Raw genomic sequence first — 18,291 nt, 5'->3', positions numbered from 1 at the left:
TTCTTGGAAAAGTAAATGGACAATGTGCCAGATCAAAATACTAATTAATTCATTCACTCACCAGATATTTAATGTGCACCTGCTAAGTTTCAACTGCTGTACTCAGTGGTACAAATACAGCATCGTTTCACATCATAACATTAAAATCCTACCTGCCGCAGGTGGATAGTAAGAATAATGTCCTCTATTGTCAGAGGATAACTGGAGTCAATAACAGTCAACTGTAAATTTGAAAATAGCTAGGAGAGAGAGGGAGAGAGGGAGAGAGGGAGAGAGGGAGAGAGGGAGAGAGGGAGAGAGGGAGAGAGGGAGAGAGGGAGAGAGAGAGAGAGAGAGAGAGAGAGAGAGAGAGAGAGAGAGAGAGAGAGAGAGAGAGATTTGGTGTTCCTAACACAAATGAATAATGAATAACATCATCATTTCTTTGGTAATATTCATGCCAGGTAACAGATACTCCAGTTACTTTAATCTGATCACCAAAGCATCATATACATGTGTGTAAATGTCACATGTGCCCCACAAATAAGTATAATTACATGTCAATTTCAAATAACAAATTATTTTAAAATAAACTGTTCATCAGGAACTCACATTTTAGTGAGATAAAGACAGACATTGAAAACAAAGTGGAAATACAGCCCCAAAGTGGAGGAAGTAGCCTATGGATGTGGGTAGGGGGTGTCCTGGGCAGAGGGCACAAGCAGACATCAGTCCTGAATAGGGCTGTGCCTGGAATAGATGAGGAGTATCAGGGGACTTCAGGGGAGAGGGTGAACGGCAAGTAGCTGATCAGGAAGTGGTCCCCATGCAAAGACAGTGGCCATTGTGCCCATGGGATAATGGAAAGTTCCAAGGGTCACAGAGGACCTTTACATAAACAAGGAAATATCTTAGGGTACTCCCAGCCTTTCTGTATCCACAGGAACCAATGCTCCTAAAGGTATTTATAGTAGAATATTATTTTAAGGTGTTTTACTTTTGTTTATGTTGCATTTGTTTAACTCTGTGAAGCTGTGCTACTGTGCCTGTCTAAAACATCTGATGGTCTAATTAAGAACTGAACGGCCAGTAGCAAGGCAGGAGAAAGGATAGGTGGGGCTGGCAGGCAGAGAGAACAGATAGAAGGAGAAATCTGGGAGGAAGGAGAGAGGAAGAAAAAAGAGCAAGAGAAGGAGGAGGATTGTAGGGGCCAGCCACCCAGCTACACAGCGAGCCACAGAGTAAGAGTAAGATTTACAGAAGTAAGAGAATGGGGAAAGCCCAGAATCAAAAGGTAGATGGGATAAGTTAAGTTAAGAAAAGCTGGCAAGAAACAAGCCAAGCTAAGGCTGGGCATTCATAAGTAACAATAAGCCTCCATATGTGAATTTATTTGGGAGCTGGGTGGTGGGCCCCCAAAGAGCAAGAACCAACAACAACAGGTATTCAAGAGATATTATTTTGTTCCAGGCCAAGTAAGATCCAATGTGTCTCCACAGTCCTTATGCAGCCACATAAGTGCTGAATAGCAAGCAAGAGAAACCAGGACATCCCAAGTTTCTTACAGTCAAATGCCATCAGCTGGCATCCTTTTTCAAGAAGTAAAGAAAAATCTCAAATCAGAGGTTTTTGCCACACTGCTTGGCTAAAAGCTGGGTATCCTAAACCACAGCTTCATTTCTGGTGCTTTGTTTTCCAGTCTTGATTTTTTTTTTTTGAAACATGAGTGCATATGGTCCAGACTGTCCTCAAACAAGCAATGTAGCTGAAGCTGTCTTTGAGTTCCTGATCCCCTTCACCATCTCTCCAGGGCTTGGATTACAGGTCTAACCAACATACCCAAAGAGCACAGCTTCTTGCCCTGTGGGTTGTTATCCTAGATAAGGTCACAAGAAAACTTGGCAACAGTAAAGATTCTTAGATGCACCACAACCAAAAATTAACTCAAAATCCAACATGTAAAGCATCCCAGATGTTCCTGTAGCACTCTCCCATGATGGGTCACATGGTAGCACTAATGCCTTGGTTCCAAACACACAGCACACACACGCTTTGCACTGTGCACGCCATTACCCTGTGTAATGTCAAGGAACATCACCTCAACACCTCATCCCAGATTCAAGACTACTCTAGCTTGTTGCAGTGTTCTGACTGTGCTGACGGAGGTTTTCTCTCTGTGGGGATGAACAGCTCAGTGATGGAAAGCCCAGACTTACAACATTCCTCTACACTCATTGCTCAGCATGCAAGAATAAAAAAAAAAAAACGAGTATAACTTTGGATTCAACAGCATTGGGGTATTTGGTTTTGAAACTGCTGTTGGAGTTGACTTGAGTTTCATTTTTAAAAACATTAAATGAATTTTGGCTTGGCATTGGGATAAAAATTCCCCCTTTTCTGAAATGCCCATAAACATACTTCTGCCATTTTGTACCACATGTATATCCAATGGCTCTAGAAGCATTAACCACTGAAAAACAAAGACACTTATGAACTCTGGAAAGCATTGGAAATATTCTATGTCCTATAGTATCTAATATTCAGTCAATATTTCTTCATGTAACAACAATTACATCAGTGTACAAATCTGCCTCATCTTTAATAAATGGTAAAAATCTATGTATAGCAAAAGACAGTTTTAAAATAAATTTCTTTGTGGTGTATTATCAGTAAATGTTTGATTTGCATGACTATTTTATATACCTGTATACATTTCTCAGACAAAAAGAGGTCATGAATGGAAAATGTTTACAAAGCTGTGGCCAAGCTGTTCTCTAACACCCACTACTCAGGTCATGAGAAGGAAGCCATGGAAGGCATGGCTGACCCTGGATACAACACACAGCACAATGTGGATTGAACATAGTTGAGAAATACATCCCATCGGTGCCCTTCTCACACTTATTAACACGCCCTGACACTCTTCTTCTCCTGTGCAGGGGGGAGACCTGGAGGAGGGTCTTGCAAGTGAGCGAGTCATCTAGAGTGCCTCTAAGGGACGCGACTATGTATATGAGAAAATGCAGAAGGTCGCGATCCTGAGACCCCGTCAGGACCTAGATACATGGTGAGCATGCGCAAGAGCCAGCACAGCCTCACGGGCCCCTAGGGATCCAGGCTTGCGGCAGCCATCTCCTCACACCCCTGGATGCACTCTGGAACCTGACGTGAGGCTAAGGAAACTCCGGAGCTAATGAACTTGTATCTTCTGGCGAACACTACAATTAACGCACCGCCAAGTGCAGCTGCTTGGTAATTAGATTGAGGAACAAACACAAAACACTTGTCCTGGGAAAGTTACTGTCAAACTTCTTCTGTAGGTTTCCTAGCAATTAAACTCACTTGCTCATTTCTTCTGGGGGAAAAAAAAGTATTTATTACTTCCATTTAAACTAATGCTGTAATGATCGAGGGTATTATTCATGAGATCTCTTGCCACTGCGCTCGAAGCCGCCAGTCTGCTCTGCCAGGGCTGGCACCGAGACGCTGCTGGCAAGCAGCATCCGTTAGAACTGCATGGCTTCTCGGCATCCTCTTTCTTCTGGGGAAGTTTACTATGGGAGGGCATTAGGGGTGAGGTCCAGCAACTGGCAGTCTGGCTGTCCAACTGAGATGTGGTGTCCCACAGAGCCACTGGTGCCCTGGAGTGACACTTGGGAGAACATGCGATTTGACTCCAGCTTGGGGCAGGGACTGTCCACTATAAATGACAGTGCTGACTCCGAGTTCTCCCTGTCAATTCCAAGCACCAAGAACACTACCGAGATACAGCTGTGTTCTAGGCTGCAGACCAAGTCAGGCCAGGAACTCAACGGCTCCCTTGAGGCTTGGCATGCCTCCTTTGGAAAGCCAGGGTAACATGGGCCACAGTTCAGCTACTGGTGAGTCAGGTTCCTGCGTACAGGGTCTCACAGAGTCCCCAGCACACAAGAACACAAGGCTAAGCCCTTTGAATGAGCAATTTAAGCCTGCATGCAGATTGCATCCAGTAGGGTGATCAGAGAGGTTGCGTGATTTGCCCAATATCACAAAGCTATGAAGACCTGGAACTAAAACCAACCAGACTGCTCCAGGGCCTAGGCCCCTAACTGCTAGCCTCAAGGGCTGTCTGCAGTCAGGGAGACAAAGAGCCAAGTCCTTTGCACCAAGGCTGTCCTGAGAGCCCTGAGTCTGTCCCCACTGCTACGGCAGAACAGTGCTGATCTCCGTCACTCCTGGTCCATACTTACGCATCACACGGACCACTTACCATATGCCAGGTACTCTGCTGCCTGCTTTACCTTTTGGCATGGAAACCGCAATTACCTTCCACAAAAGCAGTAGCTAAGGGTTCAGAGAAGCAGCCTGAGCAGTAAGTGGAAGCGGAGGAGGGGCGGCCATCTATACTTAACTTTTAATTCCCCGTTTATTTTTTGCACTATATATAAAATTCAAAAGATAACAAGAAAGCATTCGGTGAAAATGCATGTCCCCAGCCACTAAAACAGCGTTCTTCCCAGAGGCCGTGTGTATCTGCTGAGGTGCACACGCCAATGAGTCTGCGCTTGCCGAGCGACCCTCTAGCGCTATTGGTTTGCACCTTGCTATTGTCAGGTGACTGCCATCTTGAAACTGTTGCGTTCCGCTGCATGTACACATGATAGAATATTTAACCAGGGGGCTAAAAATGGACACTAAGATTGCTGCCCCGTTCTGCTGTGACCAACAACACAAGTCCTCGTGCATTAACAAAGACGCCACCTGTGGCGTGCTGGCCTCAGCTTTGCCGGAGGCAGGTGTCCAGACTTTGGAAATCAGACCTGGCCACTCACTGGGCACATCCTGGAGCAAGTGCGCACACTTGTCCAAGCTTTGCTTTCATGGTATGGGGCAGCCGCAGCCCACCAGGCAGGACCACTGTGGGGCTGCTGTGACAAAGCTCCCTCTTGTCATTCGGTGTGCAGCTAAGGAGCAGGAGCTGGGGTCACTGGGAAGTTCAGTGTGGACTCTGGGCCTGGGGTTTGTCTTCAGCTGGATTACAGTTCCTACCCATCATAGTTTTCTTCCTTTTGATTGCAACCAGTGAGTCTGAACCAGAAGCAATAGAAGGGCCAGAGCACTCTGGGTTAAAGGATGTCTGTCTCCTTTATCTGCACTTACATGTCTATACTGGGGATAAAAAAAGGAATCCAAGAGCACTGCAAAGGTAGCAAGGTTGGGAACTGTGGCTTTCCCAGGATTTGTAGCTGGTGAATGAGGCCTCTCAATCTCTTCCTAGCTTCATCCCTGGCCACAGCCTGCAATCTAGACGCACAATCTATAACCCACGCACACACTCCATCCTCCTCTCTGCTGCCTCCCCCTGCCCCCGGCCCTCTCACTCGCTCAGCTCCTCCCTGCAACACTCTCCCCCTCACTCCAGGGCCCGCTGCCCCTTGCTTACCTACCTTCCACGTGTCCTGTATGCACCTGCTTAAACATCACCTCCTCCAGGAAGACCTCACTAACCTCCCTGCCGCAGGATGTGGTAAATGGGTGTGCACCTTTCTCAGTCACCACTAAGAACTAGGTGGGTCCTGAGTCCTAGCAATGCCTGGGAAGGAATGCTGGGTTAGGCTGCAGGGAGAGGTGAACGCACATCAGCACAGAAGCATGGCTCAGGCCAGGTCCCTCCTGGGGGCAGGCAGCCTGCTAAGGAGACAATATTGTCTTTCCAAGAAGAGAATGAGATTTCAGCAAGAAACTATCATTTTGACACGAGGGTAGGGGAGGGCTTCTTAAATAAGACAGGCAAGAGAGCTGAGCATAAAAAAGATGACTACATTTGACAACAGTACAATACAGACCTTCTGTTTACGAAGACAAGCACCTGACAGAAGGTATTTGCCACACTTAACTCACCGAAGAAAAGGCTCGGCGTAAAAATTAACAGTTACAAGCAAGCATGTCATAGAAGAGAAAACAAAAATAGCCTGTGAAGATGTGAAAAGACCGTATACAGAAAATGTAAATTAGCACCAGAGTAATAGAACACTTTGCACTAGAATCCTCCACGTACAGGCAACAGGAGATGTCAATGAGCCTGGGGACTTAGAGAAGCCTCGTACATGGCAAGAGGCAGTGTACAGAGGAAGGGACACAAGGGATGGACTCAGTAGATGTGGAGAACATAAAACATTTATTGATCCAGCAGTCCAGTGATTCTGCTCCTCAGAATAGACCCTCAAAACTCTTCACAAACTACCAAGAGATAAATATGAATATGTTCCTACCAGCACTGCTTCTAATACAAAACCTGGAAATAACCCAAATGCCCATTAATGATCAGATAGATAAATTAGATATAGTGTGAGGCAATAAAAATGATTAATATATCTGCATCAAATGGATAGAGCTCAGAGCCCTGGTGGACAAGGAGAAAAGCAGCCACAGAAGCATTATTACATATATACAAGGCTTACAAAGAGGCTGGCCAAACATCTATCACAGATCCAGAGTGATCAAGTAAAGTCAGGGATTGGCTAGCACACAATCAAAATAGCAGTCCATTACTCTGACAGGATAGAAAACAATCAGAGTTGAGGGCATGGGAATCCCTTATACTTCTTAACCGATTGCGGATTCCAGGGATTCCTTTGATCATTATTAATATTTTTAGTTGGAAATATGCATTGCAATCATGTATAACTTCCAGTTTTTAAAGGGTGATTTGAAGGGGTCGGCAAGGCAGCTCAGTCAGTAACGTGCTTGTTACACACGCACAGGAACTGAGTTTTATCCACTACACCAATGCAAAAAGCCTGGGAAGAGATGGGAGGATCCTTGGGCTGGCTAGTGGCCTAATCAAAAAAGCCTGTATCCCAGTGAAAGACCTTGTCTCGAAAAACAAGATGGATGGCTCCTGAGATTGATCAACATCTGAGGTTGATCTCAGGCCATGCATACGCATACATGTGTGCACATACCTTCATGCTCCTGCACATGTGTGCATACACACACACACACACACACACACACACACACACACGGTAACTTTAAAAGAAATGTAGTGGCCACTCCAGCAGAGACCTGAGGCTTTGCTTCTGCAGAAGCACAGTTCCCAACCTTCCAGGCCTGTAGCTGGTGCACACCTACCCTGCAGATGCTAGAAACAAGACCCTGGGCCCTGGCTTCCAAGCCCAGTTATAGGTAACATGAGCCAAGTGGCCCTGTTTCTTCATTTGAAATGAGCAACAGGCAAAATGTGTGTCATGTGGTAGAGATTCCATGAATATTTACCAGATGAATCAGCAAATGATGTACACATGCATGTGTGAGCGCACGCACGCACACGCGTGCACGCACGGGTGCGCACACACATACACACACACACACCAACGCTTGAAGCATCAAGACAGAAAGTCCTCTGCTCTGTTCCACCCCAACTTTTGGTATTTTAGTGTTGTGGATTTTCTATCCCAAATGTCAGTTTCCCTTCCATTTTCCCTTTTGCTGTCACAACAAGCACACGCGTGTTTTCCATGGAATTGTACCAAATGGCACCTCTCATATTTTGTAAACCAAATACATGCAAACTCCTCTCTCATCCAGTATTAGTCACACTTCTATCATCATAGTGAAGTACCTGGGGCAATCCCCATGTAAAAGAAAGGTTTGTTTTGACTCGTCATCCTGGACAGTTAAGCTCAAGATCAGATGGCCTCAGTGCTTTGAGTCTCTGGAAGTACAGCGGTCATGGTAGGAGTACAGGATAGGAAACACCACTCACGTCACAGTGAGGAAACAGAATCTCCCTCAGGGACATGCCCCATGGCCTCAGGTCTTCCCTCTAGGACCTCCCAACATCACCCCTCCGGGACCAAGTCTTTAACATACGGACATTCAGGGGATGCTCGACATCCAAACTGTAGCGGGCCTTCCTGTCAAATTCTCTCAGGACTTTCCTGCTCTGATCTCACACTTGATGAAAACGGCCAATCCTCGGGTCCTACCAGGGGAAGACATTCACGAGGTTACAGGGAGACGGAGAGGGAATGGGGAAGAATCAATCCTCACCCCCCAAAGGAAGGGTCTTATGGGGCGAGCACTAAAGGAGGAGCTGCCCCCTCAGGCACGCTGGGTCCATTCTAAGCCACACTTCCAGCTTGGCAATGACTCTGACTGGCTGGGCACCAGAAAAGAAAGCTAAAACCTAGCAAGAAATGGGATGGTGCCTTGCTAAGTGCATGGGCCTTAACACCAAACAGCATCCCCCGAGCCTTCTGTGGTAAAATGGAACATAAATGAAATAATATACATAAAGATTCTTACAGAACAGCGCTGAAAAGTCACTATATCCCGGATCACTTCCGTTTGCACACAGTTTGCTTTTTAATTGGGCTCATCTGAAATGACATCACCGCAGGTGCACTGGCATCATGGATCCACCATGGCACATGGACATCCCACTGCCCGAGATGCTGTGGGATTCACCACATGCCACTCTGAGGGCAGAGTGCACTGTGAGTGCCATCTGCCCTAGCTCCCCTAGTGGGATTCCTGTGGGCAAACAGGCTGGGGTGGTCACGAGGGGAATAGTCAGGCCAAGCAGCAAGAGTCAGGGTACAGAAATTTTTACAGGCACAAACTAGCCTCAAAGGTTGTTGAATAAAGAGGCCGATGGCCATGGCAAGCAAAAGCAGCAGGGTTCTGTACAGGCTACAATAAAAGAGCTGTGACCTCCAGAGCAACTGGCGCCAAATGGGTCAGGACCCTGGACAGCGCCATCTGCTGGGGCTGGGCGTGGACTTTCATCAGCTCACTTCCAGGCCCCACCACACCCAGCAAACATAGCAAGTGGCTTCCAGTCCCTCCCTATACCATAGAAGCCTCCCAGCACCCTAAACATGGTTCTGCGTTACTGAGCCCACATACAGCCTCTGCATCCTCAACACAGTGATTCATCTGATGGAAACTGTTATCCACTCAGCATCTTCGTGGAATTAATGATAAAGGGCAGACTAGCCAAGAACTAAAGCCAACTCCAGGAAAGGTGGAAGAGCATCATGTCAGAACAGACAGGCACACTTTGGGGACTGTTCCAGGTTCAGAGCTGGGGGGATGAGGAAGATGAACAAGAACTGTTTCTGCAAGATGAATCATTCTTTCTAGCTCCCTACCCCATCCTACATCAGATGTCAGACCACCAGCACCCTCGTCTTTCCTCACATCTCTCCTTTGTCTTTTTCAAAAATTATTGTACACTCTCATGTCAGATTCATCCATGAATTTGCCCTTCACATCGTCCCAGGCACAGGGCTGAACTACAGTGAGAAGAAAAGCAAACGGCCTGCTCTTCTGGGCATGACCACCTCTATGGGAGTCCAGTGGACATCAGAGACAAGTCCCCACGAGTGGCAGGCTAGGCCAAATGGACTGAGGATGGACGGGTGAGCACATGACTAAGATGCCAGCTCCGCTGAACCGGCGTGGAGGAAGACATCGTTCCTGGAACACTGGCTATGGGACCTACATGGAAGTGAGAAGTATGAGAAGACAAGACAGGGTCTGGGAAAGTGCCTCCAGGCACCACTCAGGCTTCAGGAATCCCAGAAGGCCAGACAGTGAGCGGGCTAGAGAGCTGGCCTTCGGTGCCCCCACCCCCGTCCCTGTCCCCCCACCCCCCTGCAGCTGTGGCTCCTCAAGCTGCCTCCAAAGGCCCCCAGGAGAATGGTCTATGCAGGCCAGAGACAAGAGGAATGATGGCACCCGAGAGGGGCAGAATCGAAAGGACCTGCGCATACTAGACTAGAACATGCCCCCACCCTGGTGGTGCCCACACCTCCCACAGGGCTCGGCATCAACAGGAGGACTCCAAGGTTTGGTTCCTGGGGTAAGGCTTGATTTCTCAGAGACGCCTTGGGACACCTCAGTGCTGTTCCAAGGTCTCCAGCTGCTCCCATGGGACCTGAGGCTGAGCAAATGTCAGAAGGAAAGGCCAGTTCCTGGGCATGCCAGCGAAGTCCCTGGAGCCTCGAGCCACCCCTGTCCCCACCAGCAGCACATTTTTATTTCAACACAGCAACTGTTTGCTCTTTCAGCTCTTCCTGGAAGGCTCCAGTTTATTTGTCCAAGCGCCGAAGACAGCATCCCAGACTTAGGGAAGCAAAGCATTTAGGCAAATGCAAACATATGCTGATTTCTTTCTTAGTTACATTCCCAGCAAAGGGATTACTTCACTAGGAGACAAAGCTGGACTTTAAAGGGTTGCATAGCTCCATCAGAACCTCAGCTGAGGGGGTTTCCAAGCCTCACAAGTGCCCATCAACTTTGAACAGGTAATGGGGTCATTGTGGCTATAAAGGTGTAGCATAGGGGTCCTTAAGAGACCCACTTTGGATCCTGGCTACTAATCACACAAACATGCATGTAAGATAAAACTGCAGACATGACTCCATACCCGCAGCAGCAGCCTGGACTGGACACATACACAGAGACTGGTAAGCTGGGAAGAGCCGGCAGGCTGGGCCGGGGTCAAATCCTGGTTAGGATGCTGTGCTACAGCTAAGCCCGGGGCTAAACTCGGGAAGCCTGAGCGAAGGGCACGTGAGCTCCTTCCGCATTAGTTCTCATAACGGCACGTGACTGTCAACGATCTCCAAATAAAACCTTTCTGAAGCACAAATCACGGAAACCATTTTAATCTCAGGACTCAAACTGATGTGTTTACAGAGAAGCTTTCCGCAAACAGGAAGCGGTTTCTCCGAAGGCCACTTTTGTAGTTTCCTAACAAGTAAATTATGCTGACTTCCTCAGAAGAGGTCTTCCAGGAAGCCACACACAGCCATACAGTGTCCCCAGGCCCACCAGCTAAGGAATGCCTCCTTCTGCTCTTTGCCCTGGCCCAAGACCCTGAAACAGGGCAGACCATAGTGGATGTAAATAAAAAGCCAAGTCTGGACCACCATCCAGCAGGAGGGTACCCTTCAGAGGAGAAGATGCCAAGAAGGCCCAGGCAGGCAGCCTCGACCACTGCCTGTATGCAGCTCTTCAGATCCCTGCCAGCAGTTTATTAATATTTTATTGAAAATTCTAAGATGATTCAAACTTCAGCTGTCATGATAAGGTGATGTTGCTAGGCAACTTTAGTGCCTATCTACATACAGATCTGTTTTTGCAGCTCTTCTCTGATTCACGAAGCTCAAGGTTGGGCCCTACCACTCCGAGGAAACTCAGCCCAGACCACCAACATGGATCTACACCCTGACAGCACCCCAGTGCCGGGTCCCACGGTTGAAGCCTCCGGTATTAAGGCTATCAGCCCCCGGCTGTCCCTGAAACCGAGCCTCGGCCCCACCCCCCACCCCGGACTCACCATACTCGCTGTCATAGAACATGACGAACTTCTGCCAGCGCAGTTCCGTCACCAGCCTGAGCATGACATCATTGAGACGGACAGGTGGTCTCGAAGCCAGTGTGTAGGCCTCGCCATCGGGGCTAGGGTTCAGGTGGCAGGCAGTACGTGGTGAACCCCCAGGGTTGCGCTGGACAAAGAGGTGTGGGATGTGCATGGCGTCTGTGAGGGACTGCAGGGCGTTGGCAGATGCACAGCCTGTGGATGTGACCAAGGCCAAAATTCCCTGGGTCATGAGGTCACAGGCTGGAAAGAGAGGAAAAAGACAGGGAGAAATCAGCACGGGGCACGGGCGTCGTTCCCACAGCTCCACCCAGCAGCTCGTGCCTGTGGCCCTGAGATGTCTCCCCACACAGACCAAGAGCCTGCCCCAGGCAGGCCAGCTCCCAGACAGGCCAGCAGCTCTCCTTAGCTGCTGCTGACAACCGTAAGTCACTATGAATACTGAGAACCTTGGTGAAACATCCGGCTATCCAGCTCAGGCCCATTTAACAGATAAAGAAGGAAAGAGGGTCAGAAGTGGCAGGATCATTCGCCCCGGACTAGTCAAAGGAGGGCGGTACAGCAGGGAATCCAACCCAAATCTCCCGAACTCGCTAAACAGAACTCTCAATTAGACACCGTTTCTCACCTTGGGGCCAGTAGCCAAAACGCTGGGGAGGAGCCAAGGACTCATGCTGGGGAATCTTTATGTCCTTTGTCATGGCAGAGAATACAATCTGTGCTCTGCGATTGTTGCCTGAACTGAATGAAGTGTTTGAATCTGTAAGACCTGGATGACATCATGATGTCAGGAAGACATGTACTTACCCCAGAGGACCCTGAATAGGGAAAGGAAGTGGGCAGGAGTCTCAGTCTCCAGGCCAAGTCCACTTGAGTCCTATCATAAGAATACTGGATCAAATCCCAGATGAAGTGGTTGGCTCCAGAAGCCCAGGGTTGTTCAAATGCCACTTGACAATCACAAAGGAAGATGCACCCATATTTCAGGCAGTTACCAAGGGCACAGAGGAGAAAAGAGACGGAGATTACAATAGCCCTTCCTAGGACTAACACACTCAGGAGCCTGGACTTTCGAAGACACCCAGTGACTACAAGCGGCACCACCGTTAGCCACAAGCTCACACCTTTTAGGGACATCAGAGCAGGTAGAGAGATCCTACTCCCCACACCCCAACTCCCTGAACCAGTTTGGAAGCCAGCATGTCTTATGAATGCTTTGTGTGATGGCGGGAATGTGGGAAAGCAGATGCGGTCTCAAAACACAGCCTGTGAATGGCAGCCAGCCATCTGCTGCACGCAGTAGGCTTTGAACAACGTTGACAATGCAGTTCCTTCGTGGGAGCCCTGGCGTTTATGTAATGCTTCAGACAGGGCTGAGAAGGAGGTGAAAACAAGAGAGCTCACCCCAAGTGGAAGGAAGGCTGGAAAATATGTGAGGAGGGGGTGTCCCCTTCACTGGCTGGCACCAACGGCAGCTGCGCCCAAACTATGGCTTTGCCCTACACACTGGGGAACATCATAGATGATAACTCAGGCCCCAATGCCCAGTGATTCCTCCACTTCCCATGCCAAGGGCTGGAGTTGGGTAAACCAAGGGCATGAGGTCTCTCTCAAGGATCTCATAGCCACCCCAATGTTCTGCCCCTCCATCCTGGCTTCACAGAAATGCAATTGCATTGTGCCTGTTTAAAGACATCAGTGAGGACTAGGGAGGTGGCTCAGTGTGTAAAGTCCTTGCCACACACTCATGAGGACCTTAGTTCTGGTGCCCAGCACCCACATACAAAAGACAACGCATTCCTTAGTTGCCTGTAGTTCTTTGAGCTTCCTGCTCCATCCATGTGAACATATCTATTGGTATAGTCCTTGTTCAGCTTATGTTCAGGCAGTCATGTTGGTGAGACTTGATGAGTGTAGCTTCTAACATTCCTAGGAGCCACAATCTCAAAGCAAACTCCCTGTTTCTCCGGCTCTTACAAGTGTTCCATCCCTTCTTTCAAAATGATTCCTAAACCTTAGGTGCGGGAGTTATGTAGAAGACCTGTCAGTTGGAACTGGGCTCCACAGCTCTGTGTTTTGATTGGCTGTGGTTTTCTGAAATCGTCTCTATCTGTTGCAAAACTACAGGCAACTAAGGGATGCTGAGAAAGAGTCTTCCTCCGGGAGAGCACACCAATTTGTTAGCCAATACCAAATGGTCAGCCCTGAAAACACATACATACAAATAACATTGTACAGACTTATCAGGTTGTTTGGTGTGTTTGGAAACACACACAAACACACATGTGTAACAACCACGAATGAAAAAGGAAGCCATGAGTTTGAAAGAGAGCAAGGGGGCGTGTATATGAGAGGATTTGGAAAAAGGAAAGAGAAAGTTGAAATGATGCGATCATATCATAATCTCAAAAAAATAAAAATCCAATTTTTTAAAAGCCAGCACAGTGGTGCACACCCACAATACCAGCACCAGACAGGCAGAGACAGGAGGAACCCTGTGGCCTTCTGAGCAGCCACACTAGATAAGTCAGTGAAGCTCCAGGCTCAGTGAGAGACACGTCCTCAGTGACAGAAGCCACATCTGATGTTGACCGCTTGCCTCTACATGCACTCACACACATGCGTGTGACACATACACACACACATGCCTACCTGGGGGAAGCCCTGAAGGCACACCACGCCTGCACTTCGTGTTCTTCATTCTCTCTCTACATTCTAGATTGCACCGCCCCCTCAGCTCTGGAACTCAACTTCAGGCTCATTCTTGCTTCAGGACTGAGTCAACCTTCCCAGGCTGGCCAAGGCCTTCTCCCAAGATCCCCACACAAAATCTCCCTGCCACGGCACTGCACATTGCCTCTAGAGCCACCTGACCCTCCTAGAGACCCTCAAGCTCAAGGAGGACAAGAGTGACCTCTGCCACACTCACCATTCACACACACACACACACACACACACACACACACACACACACACACACACACATCCCAAGCACACACAGAGGGCGAAGCATGGCAGTTCATAAAGATTTGTGCTAGGAGACTGTGGATCTGACGTTTTCATGCTCTGTGGTCCTCAGTCCTCTCTGGGCACCTATCCAGACCACAGGGACAGTGATAGATCCTAAGGCAGAAGACGACACTCAGTGGTCCCAGGAGAACACTGCCAACTCTCAGAAAGATGCAAATCGGTGTGTGGTTATGGAAGTGCTATGCGCTGACATCACACATGGCCTTTACAGCCATGCACCAAATACCACAGTACTATGGGGAAGTACTTGTCATAAAAAGGTACATGAAAATCACACGAAAATACATATATTATGTATTTTACAATATCCATTAAGTAAAATTCAATACACATGAAAGAAAGATCAGAAGGGAAAAAAGGCAAAATGTTCAAAGTAAAGGCAATTTGGGAGTGCTTTTCTTTTTTTTTTTTTATTTTCCTATATTTTGCCAAAATTTCATGCCATGAATAGGTACTTGACTTTTAAGAAGCAAAAAGAGTCCTCCAATAATGGATAAGCAGGAAAGCATGGAGGAAGAAGGACTACCATGTGAGAATTCCCTCTGAGCCAGACTCTGCTGAGTATTTGATACATGTGGAGCCATGTTGTTCTCATTATAGCCATTTAGGAAACAGACTTTTGCTTCTGATTCCCAGATAATAAAATGAGAAGCCACACAAGCATCGAGTGATGGGGCCAGACTAAGGTAAAGTACCAGTCCATTTCCATATGGCCAAAGACATGTTTGGAATGCTTCTGAGACACCATAGTCAAGAGAAAAAAATTAGACACAAAACTGCACGCTGATTACAGTGTGATAAAAGCATGCCTTCGAATAAGGCAAGACACACAAATGGCTAAGGCACCATGATGGTGAATGGATTGTTCTTTGATTCATTGTCTCTTCAATACTAAGACATTGCATTAAAATCTTTTCAAATAAATTGAACAGTGAAGGGCTTAATGGTCCAGGAACTCCATCTCCCGCACCCTTCCCACAAGCCATCAGTCACCCCTGGCTTAGCACCCATCTGCCCAGCTCCCTCTTAAGTCACCACCTGAGTTCTATTGTAAGCCAGCTCCCTAGTCCATGTGCACCAAGCTCTGAAGTCACAGAACTTTGAGCCTCAGTTTCCCCATTTGTACATACATGCCACTAAATACCAAGGTTTGGTTCCTGCCCTCGTGTCTATTTCATACATATGTCCAACACACCAACCACATGTGTGTCTCTCCCTGTGCACTTTGGAGCTTCTCAAGACACACACTCTATGATTTGGCAAGAAGAAAGAGAAAGGATTTCCAGGATGCAGGAGATGTAGTCGGCATCAGAATCTCAAATGAAGGCTTAAACCAATAGAAATATGTAAGCTACACAAGTAGGGGACAGCATGATTAAGACCCAGGGATTGGGCAAAATTGCTCACTAGCAGACCTTGGAATAACAGAGAGTCTACAAAGCACAAATTCCAATTTTATCCATCTGGCCAGCAGCCACGTGGCCATGGGCACATGCCCTTTCTGAGCCTCAGTGTTCTAGTCAATGGAGATGAGAGTCTCTACTTACTGTTGTGGAATATTATTATTATTATTTTAAGATGTGTTACATTTGTTTATGCTGTGGAACATTTGTTTTAATGATGCAAAGATGTGCTGCATTCTTTTATGTTACATTTGTTTAACTCTGTGAAGCTGTGTTACTTTGCCTGTCTAAAACACCTGATGGTCTAATAAAGAACTGAATGGCCAATAGTGAGGCAGGAGAATGGATAGGTGGGGCTGGCAGGCAGAGAGAATAAATAGGAGAAATCTGGGAGGAAAAGAAGATAGAGGAGCAAGAGAAAGGAGGAGGAGGATACCAGGGACTACCACCCAGCCAGCCAGCCAGCCATGGAGTAAGAGTGAAAGTAAGATATACAGAAGTAAGAAAAGGAAAAAGCCCAGAGGCAAAAGGTAGATGGGATAAAGTTAAGAAAAGCTGGCGAGAAACAAGCCAAGCTAAGGCCAGGCATTCATAAGTAAGAAAAAGCCTCCATATGTGATTTATTTGGGAGCTGGGTGGTGGGTCCCCAAAAAACAAAATAGCAAACACAACCAACAACATTTTGGCATTCCAATGTAAGACTAGAATAAAAAAATCTAACAACAACTTACACTGACCCAGAAGGCCAATCCTAAGTGCTTTCTCCACCCTGCACACAGAAAGGTGCCAAAGAGGTATCAGTTTTCTCCCTTCCTACCTTCCCCATCAACACCTACACCCAAGTCATGCCCAGGACCTTAAGAAGTATTAGTTGTCAAGGGGTGTGAAGGCTCACCCCATCACTTTGGAGGATGAGGCAGAAGAACTATCATGAGTTCAAGACCAGCCTGGGCTACATAGTGAGTTCCAGACTAGCCAAAGCTTACACAGCAAAACTCTGTCTCAGAAGTCCCCTTTTAAAAAGTCACCTCTGCTTTGGGAAAGAGGGAAACAGAAAACAGGTGACATGAAAATATTAGGGAACCAGCTATGGAAAAGGAAGAGAGCCTTCAGGAGGAAGCAGAAGATGGAAGAAGGGAAGAAGAAGAACAAGAAAATGCTATGATGAAATGTAAGCTAATTTCAAAAAGTATTTTTTTTACAGAAAGTAGTCGTCATCAGAGTTAAGAGCCACTCTGCCACTCCCCACCTGTGCTGACAGCCTCTTCACACAAGGGGCATGGTGGCCCCTCATATGGCCACCCACAGCACCACACGCACTCTGGAGCAGGGAAGGTTATTAAGGCTGGAAGTCTCTCCCAGGCGCTAATGGAGAGGCCCAATGCGAGTCAATTTTCAATCCACTGTGAATGGTCGGCTAATTGGGGCACTGTTGAAATGATGATTATTTGGAGGCTTCTAACATAAAAATAATAAGATCAAAATACATCAGATCAAAGCCAAATCAGCTATTAGCTTAATCAAGGTTGTGTGAGATGGGATGTTACACAATTCATACAGTGCTTATGACGAGATGTTGAGGAGAGTCTGAGCCTGAGTCTGCTGCACAGGGACCCACTGTGGGGCTGGCAGAGGAGCTGGCCCTCTCTAGGGGATTGTTCTCTCCCCACCCACCTCACCCCAAATCAAGTGCAGATGATAGCACCCATTTCACAGAGGGGCTCTAAGCTCAAGATCCAGGAGGTCCTGCTGTGCTCTGTCTTGCCCTGACATACATGGATGCAGCAGGCTGTAAAGACTAGTGCAAGGACTCTGTGGGCCCAGACATCTCCCTGCTCCTCTGTCTTTATGTGCAGCGTCTGACACAGTGCCGAGCATGTCGTAGGAACTCCTCAATCCAGATTTTCCAGCCTGGAGCTCAGCAGTGCTTCCACAGCTCTCGGGAGGATAACTGCCTTTGATATCATTCTTTTCTTCCAGTATCATATGGCCATAAAGCTGATTTCCGTCTTGATCACCATGCAGGTCTGATAGAGTGATAAGTGCTCCCTGAGCACAACTCATGGGCACAAGGAAGAAAGAAGTAGAAATGAATTGTAATGAGCAACAGCTCCGGCTCCCGGCCCGGGGGTGCACAGAGTCTCCACAGAGATCTCTAAACTAGTCAGGAGCACCAGATTCCAAGAAATGAAGAGGAGGGAGGCTGCTTGAAGCCCTAGATTCACAATCACACTCCCACCAGCCTCCCCTGAGAAGCTGTCTGCAGCTGAACATCTGGGTAGGACAGGTCAGGTGTGGTACCGACCACTTCACAGAACAGACTTTGGGTAACGTCCACCCTAGGTCCTGTGGCCAGGACCAGACAACTGAAGAAATCAGAACCAGGCTGCCAGGTCCTTCCACAGTCAAGGAGGGGAAGAGACAATGAAATGGGGTGCAAGGTTCACAGCTGACTCTGTCCAACCCTTGCTTGGACAGACAGGCCTGGCGCCTGTTCCCTATGGT

At 47.7% G+C, this 18,291-nt stretch overlaps 1 protein-coding gene across 2 annotated transcripts in view; it reads right to left on the bottom strand.

The window, feature by feature from the left end:
- Grid1 (glutamate ionotropic receptor delta type subunit 1) overlaps positions 1–18,291 on the bottom strand; it is a 721,704-nt gene that overhangs the window by 571,103 nt on the left and 132,310 nt on the right. For both annotated transcript variants that reach the window (XM_015995614.3, XM_006976687.4), the window contains exon 3: positions 11,312–11,596. In XM_015995614.3, coding sequence (XP_015851100.1) covers positions 11,312–11,596 — 285 coding nt within the window. The remainder of the gene's footprint in view (positions 1–11,311; positions 11,597–18,291) is intronic.

Source organism: Peromyscus maniculatus, chromosome 9 (assembly GCF_049852395.1).
Source record: "Peromyscus maniculatus bairdii isolate BWxNUB_F1_BW_parent chromosome 9, HU_Pman_BW_mat_3.1, whole genome shotgun sequence".
Classification (NCBI taxonomy): domain Eukaryota; kingdom Metazoa; phylum Chordata; class Mammalia; order Rodentia; family Cricetidae; genus Peromyscus; species Peromyscus maniculatus.
Note: the sequence above shows the minus strand (reverse complement) of the source record. Positions and strands in the feature narration are given on the sequence as shown.